Source organism: Phoca vitulina, unplaced genomic scaffold (assembly GCF_004348235.1).
Source record: "Phoca vitulina isolate PV1807 unplaced genomic scaffold, GSC_HSeal_1.0 scaffold23, whole genome shotgun sequence".
NCBI classification, from domain to species: domain Eukaryota; kingdom Metazoa; phylum Chordata; class Mammalia; order Carnivora; family Phocidae; genus Phoca; species Phoca vitulina.
Window position 1 is genome coordinate 18,090,056 of NW_022589726.1, and position 13,384 is coordinate 18,103,439.

The following is a 13,384-nucleotide window of genomic DNA, read 5'->3' on the forward strand; positions in this document are numbered from 1 at the left end:
AAAAAAAAAAAAAAAAAGGCAGGGTGAGAGGAGGAGGTCTTCCAGCCCCTGGGCCTCAGCACCCCCCAAATCCCACTAATTAAACCAGTTTGCTCCTGGCACGAAAAGACCACCTGGGATAGGCTAGGGGAAGTAGAGACTACCTTGACCTGCAGGTGAAGGCTAAGCAAAGGGTAAAGACAGTGGCCTTTGCTTCCTACCCCAGCGCCATCACTCCACCCCTGGGATGATGAGGATACAGCTCCCATTGCCTCCCCTGAGGAGGTAGCAGAGACTGGCTTCACTGAACCACACAGCCTGGCCAGAGAACCCAAGCAGTCCCCCTAAATGGCAGGAAGGGGAAAAGTGCCGGAGAGAAAGGGTGGCATCATGGGCCCAGGACACTGACCTCTTCTGCCAGCCTTGCCCGGCCTCCTGGGGATGGAGCCACGGAAGCCCAGCAAATGGGAGGGGCAGAGACCCAGGCGTCCTGGGCCGCCCCGCCCCGCCCAGCCCTCCCCCCACCCCCCACCCCCGCCCCCAGCCCCTGGGCACCGAGGAGGGAGCCGGGCAGGGGCAGGCGGCAGGGGAGGGAGGAGCGAGGGCGGGAGGGGGAGGAGGGAGCCGGGCTGGGAGGGAGGTGGGGGGGGTGGGGAGGGAGAAAAAGAAAGAAAATATTTTCCGTGTCCCCGCCTGCAGAGTCAGTGTGCGGTTTGGGAGAAAATGTGTCGGATATTTTGGGGCGGTCACGTGGGCGGGCGGGCTCAGAGAGGCCCCGGGACAGTCCCAGCCTAGAGCCCGTGCCCCCCCCCCAGAGCCCCCCATTGCCGCGAGCCCCTGACACTGCGACGCCGCATCCCCGCGACCGCCCGACGCCGGGACCTCGGGGCTCCGCGGCTTCCCTTCCCCCTCCCTCCCCTCCAGGTGAGTCAGGCGGGGAAGCAGGCTCGCCGCCGCCCGCGGACGCCTGGGTCCCGGCCGAGGTGGGCTGGGGACAGGGGCGCGGCGGAGCGACGCCGCTCAGTCCGTGCCGCGGCTGCTCGCGTGGTCCGCAGGGCTGGAGGGGCTTCCTGCCGGACTTGGGGGTCAGCCCCGATGCGGGAGGGAATGGGGAAGATTTAGACAGGCTGGGGCTAGGCTGGGCTTCAGCAAGGCTTCATTTCAGTGAATAGTGGGGAGAGCACTTGGGGAAGAGTCTTCAGCCAGGGGGTTTCTAGCCTACTTTTGTGCTTTGGAGTGTGAGGGAAGACAGGGTTCCCTCCTGTGTGGGAGGACCTCCACTAGCCCTCCATCTGGCTTCCCCAGGGGAGTCTGAGGGGTGGACTTCTGGTCCAAACTGGTCCAAGTTCCTCCTTCCCCAGTGGAATCGCCCGGCTTGGACATCAAAAGGGCAAGAGACATCCAGAGGCAAGTGCTCCCAGCCATCCGGGTCCTGGAGTTTGCAGAGACAAGTGGATAGGAGAGTGGTCTGTGAAGGTCCCTTAAACTGCAGTTCTGTATTCCCTCTCACTTACCCCCAAGCAGGGTGTGAGTCTTGGCTCCCTCCAGCCAAGGATGGGGGCTCCTCAGGAGTATTCATGAGGGGAGCCCAAAGGGAACAAAGGAAGAGCAGGAAGACTGGGGCAGGGACCCAGGAGTCCTAGTCTAGGAGCCACACTAACATGCCTCTCTGTCTTCAGGAGTTACAGCCCAGTCCCCTCAACCTGACCCAGTATGTAGGAGGGAATCTCTGCAGGTGGCCAGAGGGTAAGAGTATGTATGGTTGGGGGAGGGCAGGGGAGCCTGAGGAGGGGTCTGTAGGGTGAGAAGCTGAAATGACTGTGCCCCTTCAGGACCCATGTCCAGGGTAAGTGCAATCCCAGACCTCAGGTCTGAGGCTCCTGCCCTGACTATCACTCCTCAGATGCTGAGTGTGGGTTGAGGACCAAAGGCAGTGTCCCATATCCTTGAGTCAAGAAGAGAGAGGAAGGGGGTGGGGGGCAGGAGGCAGTACGTGCAGGGTGCCTGGAGCTTGGGTGTCCCAAATAGACATAGACACACACACACACACACACCCCACACGCATGCACGCATACACACGCGCATGCACACTGTAGCTTAAAGCCTGGTAGGCAGTACAGGGCACACACCCCCACCCCGGCACACCCCCACCCCTGGCTCAGAAAGCCACCTAACTGGCACCTCCAGTTCCCCCCTCTGCCCCACCCTGCCCGTGCCCTCCATTGCCCACACACATTCCACTGGCATTGCCTGCCTGCCTGCCTGCCTCCTGGGCACTGCCCCTCCCTGGGGCCAGTGGGGTGGAGGGAGGGCACTTGGGGATGAGAGGTGGAGACTCAAGGGTCTGGACTCCCCCAAGGGTGGCACAAGGCCAGGGAAACCCAGGCCACCGCTGCCTCCTGGGGAGCAGGCTGGGGCCCAGGCTAGAGCAGAGGATGCCTGGGTTCTCCGCCCAGGCTGGGGATGGGGTCATGGAAAAAGGTGGTCGTGTTTATACAGAGGGGAGGGGGGCAGCGGGTGGAGAGCAGCCGACAAGAGCAGCTTTGTTCGGGGCTCTAAAGCGGGCAGGGCAGCAGGGAGACGTGCCCCCCCCCATCCGGCAGCCCCCTTCATCCATGCCCTCCCTCAACTCTACCTCAGCCCTAAGAGAAGCAGCTTTGTAAGGGCCCCTTTCCCCTAGTCAGCCCCACCTCCATCTGAGGTGGCATCTTGGGAGGAGAGAAGGGTTCTCTTCCTTCCACAGGTTCCCCAAAGAACCAAGGCATCTGGGTCCCTAGTGTAGGATTTCCTTTTACTCTCTGTACCACTGTCTTCAATCCCTTGGTCCCTTCCTCCACCCTGGATCTAAGACCCTCCCCTTCTCTTCCCAGCCAGGGCAGAGGAACCAGGGCTCAGAAATGGGTGACTCTCTGTCACCTTCCCCTCTACACTCAACTCTCAGGTCCCTTCTCTGAGGCAAAATAGGAGGAAGCCCAAGGAGAGCTGGGCTGTCCTTCACTCATTATAGCTTCATTCCTCAGTAAGGACCAGGAGTCTGAGCATCCCTCTCTGGGACACCGGAAGTCCTCCTGCCCCACACTCAGGTCTCTGTTTCCCATCTGTAAGTGAGAAGCAAAGACAGTGAGTGCTGGAGCTGGAGCCTGGGGCCCAGTTGAAGGCAGTCTGAAGAAGATGGGGGGGGCTCTAGTAGCTTCTCACCCTTGGCATCGGAGGGGTTAATCCACCTGGAATGTGGCCCAGCCTGTTGAGCTATGGCCCAGGGGCCTCTGGGGCCGGGACTCCTGGCTCCACCTGGGCTTAACCAGGGATGAGGACTTGAGGGAATAGGGGAAGGAAAAGGAGAAGGACCCTGGGGGCTTGGGGCTCAGCCTTTTAGGCCTGGGGAGACATTGGGCTGAGGAGTCTGAGGGTACTGGGGATATGGGTGATGGCTCCTGAAGAGCAAGGGTTGTCATGCATCAAGGCTGAGTGGAGGGTGGTGGTGCTGGGGTCTGAGTTTCTGTAACTTCCATGACAGTTTACCCTCAGGAGTTTGAAGGCCAAGGTAGATGAGAGATAGAAAAGAAAGAAGGGAAGGAAGGAAGGAACGAAGGAATGAAGGAAAGAAGGAAGGAAAGCAGAGGTACAAAGATGGAGAGATACTGGTCCTAGAAGCAAAGACTGATGAAAAGAGATGCAGAAATGCCTATCACCTACCTCTGGACCTGCCCACCCCATAGTCTATATGTGTTTCACTCTCAGTCCTTCTCTGTCCTCTGCACCTCAGTCCATTATGGTTCTGGCTGGTAGAGGAGGTACCCAGGCTGGGGTGACTCTCCTCCCCCCTAACTTCCCTAGAGTGGGTGGTTCTGGGGCTCCTGGGAAAGTCAAACTTTCCCTTGTCAGAACATCAGGAAAGAAACTACCTGCCCAGCCCCAGGATTCCCATTTCCTCTCTCCCTCCTTCCTCTCTCCCTTCCCCGGGCTCAGGTTAAACATCCTGGGGCAGGCTACACTTGAGGGAGGGGAGGTTGTAGAGAGGGCTTCCTGGAAGCAGGGGGCTCAGAGAAGACAGAGAAAAGGAGATGGGGAAGTAAAGTAAGGTGAGGACAAGGAGAGGAGCTGCTCCCTGGAATCATACCTGGCACACAGTGGGGCTTCCATCAACATCTGTGGATTTGAAGGAGAGTATGCAAGACAGGTTTGGGAGTGAGGGATAATTGGAGACAGAGATAGAACTAGGAGGGGTAACTGGAAGAGGGAGTATTGAGGAAGGTAGAGACCGAAGGCAATGCTAATTACAAGAGAGGTATGGAGGAAGAGAAGGTACAAAGAGAAATAACATGAGACACACATAGCATTTAATATGTGCCTAAATTATTCTAAAGACTTTACATATGTGAAGCCATTTAATCCTTACAACAGCCTTATGAAGTAGGCCCTATTATTCCTTTTTTTTTTAGGCCCTATTATTCCTAACTGACAAATGAGGAAACTAAATTCAGCAAAGGAAGATTAAGTAACACACCCAAGGTCCAGCTAGTGAGTGGTGGGGATGGATTCAGGTAGCCCAGCTCCACAGTCAGTGTTCCTAATCACTGGACCACAACTCCTTTCCAGAGAGATGTAGGGCCCCAAAGTTACAACAGAGATATGTTTGCTTTCCCCAGAGTGGTAGAGAGTTTAAATAGTCTTTTTTTTTTTTTTTTTTTTTAAAGTTAAGTAAGCTTGAACTTACAGCCCAAGAGTTTGAATCCTGGCTCCACCATGATCTTAAGCCAGTCACTCAACTTCAGGTTCCTCCTCTGTGAAATGGGAATCATAATTCCTACTTCACAGGATTGATGTGAAGGTTAAATCAAGTGTTTAGTGTACTTGTGCTTAATGGTCCCTTCTCAGCTTAGGGGTCCTCTCTGCCAGGAGTCCTAAGACCTGAACTAGTTTACCCTTCCCTGGAGAATTTTTTTCCCTCAACCTGCGTGAGCTCCTGCCCTGCTTCCTACCTGTGGTAGAGGGTCCTGAGTCAGGGCAGTACAAACCTTAGAAGCGTGGAGGGAAAAGGCTCCAAGTGAGAGAGGGCCACGGGGCTTGGAACCTTCGGGTGATCCTTCTCTTATCCCTCCCTTTCCTCTCTTTCTCCCTAGGACTCTTGGAGACCCAGTGGGCAGGCCAGGAAGGGCGGGCACGGAGCCTCCCAGGCTGGGGCAGTGGGCATGGGCGGGGGCTGTGGCTGAAGACCTCCCCCGCCCACTGCAGACCCCAGGCAATTCAGCCTCCCTCACCGCAGCTGCCATGGCCACCAATAAGGAACGACTCTTTGCAGCTGGTGCCCTGGGGCCTGGATCTGGCTACCCAGGGGCTGGCTTCCCCTTTGCCTTCCCAGGGGCTCTCAGGGGGTCTCCACCTTTCGAGATGCTGAGTCCTAGCTTCCGGGGCCTGGGCCAGCCTGACCTTCCCAAGGAGATGGCCTCTCTGTGTGAGTCTCAGGGACCTTGGGGGATGAGGGCAGGGGGAAGCAGGAGGAAATTTTGAGGGTGGGTGCTAGAGAAAATTGGCACCCTAGTTAGCAAGGCAGGCAGGGTTGGGGGTTGGATCTAATGGAGTAGGGGGCAGGGGTTGTAGGAGGGGGTTTGGACGTGGAGCAAATGGCATTGTTTGCAATGACGACGCTCCTGCCCCAAATGCCTAGGATGTTGGGGTCCACAGTTGCCTCCTGAGTCAACTGGCAGGGGAGAACACTTTGTATGGGCAGCCAAGGGTGAGTCTGGTGAAGTCTGAGGCTTTTGCCTATATGCAGTGGTGGGTACGGGGGAAGCAGCCTGGGGAGTAGAGGGGTCCGCAAGGCCGATCAGCTGACTATGATCGAGAGGTGAAATTGGTGAGTCAGAGGCAGGCAGCACAGAAAGGAAATGAAATAGTGCCAGGGGCCCAAAGACGTGTGGGGTCAGGGAACGCTCCTGTCAGTGCTGGGGAGGGTGGAGACAGCTACAAAGAAGGTGGCTCTTGCACCCTAAGTAATCCGGGGAGGTGAGGGGGTGTTCCAGAAGCATCCTCTCCTCCAGCCATGTGAGTTCTGGACTCCTCCCCTCCCTCTGGGTCTGGCATGGTGCCCACAGGCTGTGCAGATCCCTACTTGTCCCTCAGGCCTGCCCTCTTTGGGTTAAGCCTTTGAGTGCTGACAGCAGACAAGTCTTAGGCCTCTCCTCTTCCCTCTGGATCCTCTTTCCTCCCACTTCGTAGTTGGTCTTCTTGACCAAGCCATTACAGGTGTGGGTGCCCAGGAGCTGGAGCGCTGGGCTGCTAGGGTTCTGTGGGGTAAAGGGGCAGCGTGTGAGCAGGTGTAGAGAATCCTCTCCTGGAAAGAAGGGGAGGTGATGGAAGGAGAGGCACAGAGAAGGGCAGAAAACCAGAGGCATAGAGACAGAGAGGGAAAAAAAAAGACAGAAAGAATAAGACATCCTTTAGAGCTCCATAAGCTCAGGGAGAGAGAGGTAGGAGAAGAGGGGCCCTGCCTTTAGGAGGGGCACCCGGAGGGTTGTGTGTATGTGTGAAGGGGTGACTAGATGGGCTGGCAGCTCTAGTGGAAAGAGTGTGCTCATCTGGAGAAGGCGCGCACGTGTGTGTGTGTGCGCGCGCGTGTGCACGTGCGTGCGCGTGTGCACGTGCGTGTAGACCATATGCAGTTGTGTATGTACAGCATGTCCTTGAGACTCTCTGCTCATATGCAAAATTCCAGCGTGTGCAACAAAGAGTCAGTGTGAGGAGGCGATATTTAATAGGGCTGCTGACGGTGTGTCTGGTGTTTGGTGAGACCTGCTGGTGGCACGTCTGTAGACCAACAGGGGATATTTGGGTGGCATGCAGGTGAACAAGAGAGCACAAAGCCCCCCTTTTTGGAGACCTCAGCTGGGCTTCCCCTACCTCATTTACACCCCATGAATCTGTCCCAGGGCCTGAGGAGGGAGGAAGAAACCACCCTTCTCCGTGAATGTACTTCTTGCAGAGAACCATACAACTCAGTCCCTTGGGACTTAGTTTCCCCAGGTTCTAGGAGTAAGGAGGGAGAGGAGAAAAAGAGTGATCGTGGGGGAATGCTGAGAGCCAGTGGCCAAGTCCCCAGGGAAGTTCTCCTGTGTCCTGGACACACTGAGATCAAGGTCAGGGATCAAAGTAAGGTCAAGGTAGGGGAAGGGGTCACACTGGGCTCTATCCTGCAGGGCTGCCCTGAAAGGGCGGGGTGGGGGGGTGGGGGGGGGGGGGGGACTGGAAGGGGGGGGGCGAGGGGGGGGCCTGGGCAGAGGCGGGCTGGTGGGGGGGGGAGGAGGGGAAGGTTTGGGTCCAGACAGCCTGCATGGGAGTGGGGCATGCAGCACCCAGTGGTAAATGAGAGGGAGGCAGAGGCGAGAGGAAGGGATCCTGGAGTCTGGGAGCCCATAGTGGGAGAGCGGCTGAGGGGTGAAAGAGCATAGTCTCTCATTTCTCTGCCCTGTTGTCCCTTTTTGCCTGGGGCCACCCAATGGAGAGGGATTGGAGGCCTAAGTCTGATGCCAAAGCCACACTCACCTTGAGTCTGTGTCTCTCTCTACACCCTCTTTCTCTTAGTCTCTGGGAGGGAGGGTGGTCCATGAAGGAGTCTGGAACTTCTCCCTGAGGCTGCCTCCTGGATCCTACTGCTGGGTCCCTAGCGCCTCGGAGACATCCACGTTGAGAAGGGAAATCTTGCTCCACCTCTTGGGGTTCTCCAGGGGCCTGAGTGGGTAAGGCAGGCATCTCAGGACCGTGTGGTGGAGGAGGGGAGGGGGAGGGGAGGAGGGCATGTGCTGTGGAGGCAAGCACAGGCCTGTGTGCATGGGAGAGCAGAGGGTGTGTGTGTGTGTGTGTGTGTGCGCGCGCGCGCGTGCCAGTGTACGCGCTCACACATGTGCATAAAACCCTGGGGTCTGTGTCTCTCTGTCTCTCTGTGTTTATGAACACTGGTGTGTTCTGTTTGCTTTGTCAAGACTACAGGGAACAGAGTTGGATGGGAGGGAAGGGAAACCTTGCCTTCTTTCCCCTCTTGAGGAGATGTCTGTGGTGTTGACCTAGCCCTGTTTATCCTCTGAACTTGGTGACTGTGTCCCTGGGGCAAGGAGCCCAGGCTGCACCTCACTAAGTCACATGGAGAAACTGAGGGCAAGCTGGCACAGGAAGAAAAAGAGTTCTACTTAAAAGAAGCTGAAAAAGACAGACTCAGAGACCTAAGCGAGGTGACAGAGAACTACACAGGCCAAAAGGCACAGACCCAGAGAGAACCCAGCTGCTGGGAGAGCAGGCGGGTAAGGGTGGCGAGCAGGCGGCAGGGAGGCCTCGTCCAGGAAAAAACCCCAGCCGACTGCCTCCTTCCCCTCCCCTCCCCGGTCTCCGCAGCTCAGGCTCGGGCTCCAGCTCCAGGCCTACACAAACGGGGCTTTGATTGCAACAGGAAACCTCTCCGGCGGGGGGAGCTGGGCAAGCCGCCGCCGCTGGGGCCCAGGCTGCACCCCCCTCTCCTGGCCCCCTACCCGGTCCCAGCCCCCATCCTGCCCAGCTCCTTCCTTACACCCCAGCTTTGGGCCCCATCCTCATTCACACCTCCCTTCTCTCTTCTGCTGCCCCCTCCTTCAGAGACCCCTCCCCATCGCCCTTCAGGTGGGACTCCTAAGTTAGGACTTAGCCTCGGGGTGTGGCTTCTTGCTTTGAAATGCCCCCTCTTCACCTTTTTGAGGGAAGGTTTTGGAAGAAAAGGAGAATTTAGCAGGAATTCAGAGCCACTTATTCTCCAGCCCCATCCAGAAGGTGGCAGGAGGGGGGAAAGGAGGGGTGCATAGGAGTTAGCTGTTCCTCCCTCCACAGTCCCTTGTTGGCCAAACTCATCCTTGCCAGGGTGGTAGAGGCTCTGAGGGGTGACCATGCAAGACTCTGAGTGCTAATGACCTTGTTAGTGGGGGAGGGGTGCACTTCTCTGCCTCTGGGGTCTTGCCTTTGTGGGACTCTAGCTGGGAGGGGTGAACCGTGGTGGTGGTGGGGATCATAGATGGGGAGGGGGGTGAGTCAGGCAGCAGCCCCCCCTCATACTCCCACCAGGCTGGTGGAGAACATCTGGTTCCCATGAAATGCTAGAAGGCTAATGGGTCTAATTGCTGCAGTAAGGGCTGGGGGGACTTTGGGGATAAGAGGGGGCACTAGATTCCCCCATCCTCTTACCTTCTCTTCAAGGCTGTGCTAAGACTGTCTAGAATGGGGGGGGGGATTGGGGTTGACGGGAAGGGTGGGCCTGGCACTCTAATGCCTTGTCCCTTATAAGCCCCCCTCTCCCTGCAATGCCTGGGAAGCACACACAGATGGGGTGATGAGGAGTGGGGTGCATCTGGTGAAGGGAAAGGGGGGCTATTGAGGACTCATGACTTCCTGGAGCCCTCCATCCCCCTCCTGTGCCCCACTCCCAACCCCCCTCCCTGTGGCCTGGCCACTTCTGGTTCTAATTACCAACCAGGCAGGCCTGACTTAATTGGGACCTTTCAGATTTCGGAGGGGGGGGGGCGGACTGACAGCCTGGAATTGACTAATCAGGGCTCTTTTCCCCCTGGTTTTGGGGGTACTTCCCATTTTATACTTAATTGATTTTTTTTTTACCACTGCCCAGATTCTGATTCAGAAATCTATCATCCCCCTCCGTTTTTTTGTGTGGGGGGCTGGATTCAGAAATGGGGTATTTGAGGTTGGGGGCAAGAGCCGGGAGCTCACCCCGGTTTGGAAAGAACACTGCCTTCCCACTTCATCCCTACTTCAAGCCCCCCAGTCAGCCCTGCCACCCCGCGCCCGCACCCCCATCCCTCCCCCCCCCCCCCCCGCTTCCACAAGTCTGGCCCTCCTTCCCAGCCCTGCCCCCCGCCGCCCCCCGCGTCCCCGGCCACCACCCCGGCCCCTCCTCCGCGCCCGCCTTCCTTTCCCTGCCTACTCTGGCACCCCTTCCTGCTCTTTATTCTTCCAAACTGGCGCCCCACTCCTGCAGCACCCCCAGTGCGCCCCCCACCCGGTACAACAGATTCTTAGAAAAGCGCGCCCCGCCCTGGCCCAGCCACAGCCGCCAGGCGGGGGAAGGGGCCGGCCGGGCGCCGCTCCCGCTCCCCCGGCGCTCCCCGTGTGAGCGGCGCTGACAGAGCCGGCTGGGCCGGCCCGCCGGGCGGCCGGGCGGGCGGGCGGCGGGCGGGGCGCGGGGGAGGGGGCGGTTTCCGGGAGTCGCCGCCGCTGGCGCTGTCCTGGGGCCAGGGTCCCCGATTCGGCCGGGCGGCGAGGGCAAACTCTTGACGTGGCCAAACCCCCGCCCCCCTCACCCCCTTCTCCGCCGGGCGAGGGCGCTCAGTGCCCGGAAGGGGCTACCGAGGGGACAGCGAGGCGGCCCTCGGAGATCTGAAGGGCACTCAGTGTGGCACGGAAGGGGAGAAGGGCCAGTTATTGCCAATGGGGGGGGATATGTAATGGCTCTGAGAACAGTTGACGACCGGACCCGCAGTAACAGCCGAGAGGGGCCCTTGGCACTTTGGGGCAACTGGCACGGTAGAAAGCCTGGGGGAGGGGAGCTGGCACTCAGCAGGGCAACTTCATCGGAGGCGCGGTTGGCACCGTAGGGACAGTTTGGGGTGGGAGTTTTGTGCTCTGAAAGTGAAGTCAGGCTTGAGGAAGGGGCATCGAGAGGGGCAGTGGAGCGGCTGGGGAGCGTCAGTCGCGGGACGGGGCTAAGGGGACTTGGAGGGAGGCAGCCCGGGACGCGGCGAAGGGAGGACAGCTCGGGCTGGGAGGGGTGGACTCCCGGCTGCGCAGGAGGGGGCGGGGGACTCCGCGGCGGCGCTGGCGACGGCCTGGGCGGGGTGGGGCGGGGCCGGGTCAGGAGGAGGTGAGCGCGCCCGGCCACCCGCCCCGAGGGGGGTTCCCGGAGAGTTCACGGCGGGAGCGCGCTCCGGCCCTTCGACCGGGGGTGGGGAGAACGGGAAGGAAGGAGGAGGCCGCGCGCGCCGAGCCGTAGGAATGTACGGTTCGGCCCCGAAGCGCGCGCGCGGAGGGAGAGGGAGGAGCCAGGCCTGGGAATGAGGGGGTGGAGGTAGTGCAGGTCCCCGAGCTCCCGAGAACTGCCGCGCGCAGGGAACCTCCATGTTCCCCTCTCCCCCGTCTTCCTTGACACCCCTGCCTGTATCGACTTGTATGCAAAGAGTGTTGGCGAGGGGAGGGGGCAAACTCAAAAGGAAATGCTTGTGCTTGGTTCCTCCACTCCTTCCCCCATTCCCGACCGGGGCACGCGCCGAAGTGCAAATGCGTGCAAAGCCTCGGGGCTGTGGAGACAGAATGCCTAACAGCATTCTCCCGAGCTAGATGTGCTTGCACAGGCGTTTGTGCATCTATGATTTTATGTGCGTGCAGATATATGAATGCGCACGATTGCATATTTGCAAATACGTGGTGCCTGCCTAGATAAATGCATGCACGGATATGTGTCTAAGCAAGCGCGCGCGCCGGGTGCGAGTGTGTGTAAGTGTGCGCTCCACTCCCAGCTCTGCTCGTCTTAGTGCCCGGCCCCCTACGCTCTCCAAGCCCCACCCCCCACCCCTCAGGGCTTCGCTTTTACAAAAGGTCTCCCCAGTGTTAGCCGCCGAGGCGCCCAGAGTGAGCCGGACCGCGGCCGATGCGGCAGCCCCGGCTTTGCGCCCCGCCCAGTCCCTTTCCCCTGCTGGGGATCCCCCTCTTCCCCGCCCACCCCTTACCCCCCATGCAGCCTGGCGCCCTATGCTAGCCCTCCCCCTCCCCCCCTCCAGGAGCGGGGCGCCGCCGGGGGAGGAGGGGGAATCGGCTGCGGGTCCTTGGTGTTCCTAGCACCCAGCTTCCCTCCAAGCCGGGTCGCGATGTACGACTGCATGGAAGCGTTTGCCCCGGGTCCGCGACGGCTGTACGGGGCGTCCGGGCCCGGGGCCGGCTTGCTGCGCAGAGCCACGGGCAGCTCCTGTTTCGCCGGATTTGAGTCTTTTGCCTGGCCTCAACCCGCCAGTCTGCAATGTAGGTACCAGAGCTCAGGGGTGGGGTGCGGGGCGCAGGAGAGGCAGCGGCTCACCCTTTCCGTGTGTAAAAGGTGGAACTGGGGAGCAAGCGGAGATTCTCACCCTCTCTATGTGAGGGGCGGCTGTGTGTAGGAAAGAGAGGTACTGGCCCTTTAAACGTGGGGACCTCAGCGACTCCTTTGGGTGTGTGCCGTAGTGTTTGGAGTGTGTGTGGTTTTTATGGTGGGTGTTTAGCTAGGAGCTGCGGTTGATGCCACTCCAGAATTTCTGGGGATAGGGAGAGACCGAGGTGTTATTGGTAGCTTGTGCCCGCAGGTCCGTGGCCCCGGAGGGATATGGCACCCAGGACCGTGGGTGGCGTTTATAGAGTCCATGTGGGGAGTTGGGAGCGTAAAAAATATTTGCAGAGCGTGTGAATCCCTGGAGGGTGCAGCGCCTTACGTAGGCGGTGTGGCTGTGAGTGTAGGGGGTTTCTCCACGCCGCGTCGCCCTCGGACAGTTGGCAGGTCCGCACGGCCCTTGTGTGGGGATGTTTGTGGCGTGAGGCCGGGAAGGCGTGTGCCCCAGCGTGGCTGCGGGGGCGGCTTTGGAAAGTGCGGTGTTCGAGCGTGCATCCTGTGTGTTCTTCGTGCGGGGTGGACGGGCTTGTGCACACAACAGGGAGAAGGCTGGGCTCTGGCGCCCCTCCCCCATCTTAAAAAGCAACGTTTGGAAATGTGTACAGGGTTGTATGCAGAGAGATGACTTTTTCCTATGGCTCCGACACACACAACTTCAGTAGGAAGCGAAAAGTTTACAGCGAAGTCTGTTTATGGTGGGGGGTGGCCTGGAGGAGGCAGCGGCGGGGAGAGTAGGACTACTGGGTCCCCAAATATCCATCTTCCCCTCTCTGTGAAATGGGAGATGCCAGGCCTGGGGCCCTGGAACCCCTTTCCAGAGCGGTAATAAAAAGCTGGGGACTGAGAGGCAGTAAAAATGAAGTCCAGATGAGAAGCGGCTTTGAAGCCTGGGCCGAAGTGCCTGGCGGGGGTGGGGTGTGGGGAGGAGCCGGGAGGGGAGCCTCGAACACCCCCCGAATTTACCCGGGGCTGGGAGCGCGCTGGTAGCCCGGTGCGGACGCCGGGGCGAGGGGCTTGGGGGCAGCTGGGAAGGGGCGGGCGGCGGGCGGGGCCCAGGGCGCTGGGGGAGTGCGTGCGAGGGGTCACCGAGCCCCCGCCAACGCGCCTCGCTCCTTGGCACTCGGCAGCGCTGTTTACGAGAGTTCGGCTTTTTCTTTTTCTTTTTCTTTTTTCTTTACTGTTCTTTTTCCTTTTATAGTTTTTCTTTTTTCTTTTTCTCTTTTCTTTTTTTTGGGGGGGGGG

General features: G+C 59.3%; 1 protein-coding gene across 3 annotated transcripts in view; it reads left to right on the top strand.

Moving 5' to 3' along the window:
* Positions 1-823: 823 nt before the first annotated feature.
* The window catches only part of RARG (retinoic acid receptor gamma), a 20,619-nt gene continuing 8,058 nt past the window's right edge, over positions 824-13,384 (top strand). The window contains exons 1-3 of one of the 3 annotated variants that reach the window (XM_032421042.1): positions 824-903; positions 1,659-1,725; positions 5,103-5,434. In XM_032421042.1, coding sequence (XP_032276933.1) covers positions 5,251-5,434 — 184 coding nt within the window. In that variant the 5' untranslated portion in view covers positions 824-903; positions 1,659-1,725; positions 5,103-5,250. Of the gene's footprint in view, positions 904-1,658; positions 1,726-5,102; positions 5,435-10,361; positions 10,534-11,804; positions 12,022-13,384 lie in introns of those variants that run through there. The other 2 variants (XM_032421044.1, XM_032421043.1) reach the window with 2 other exon arrangements.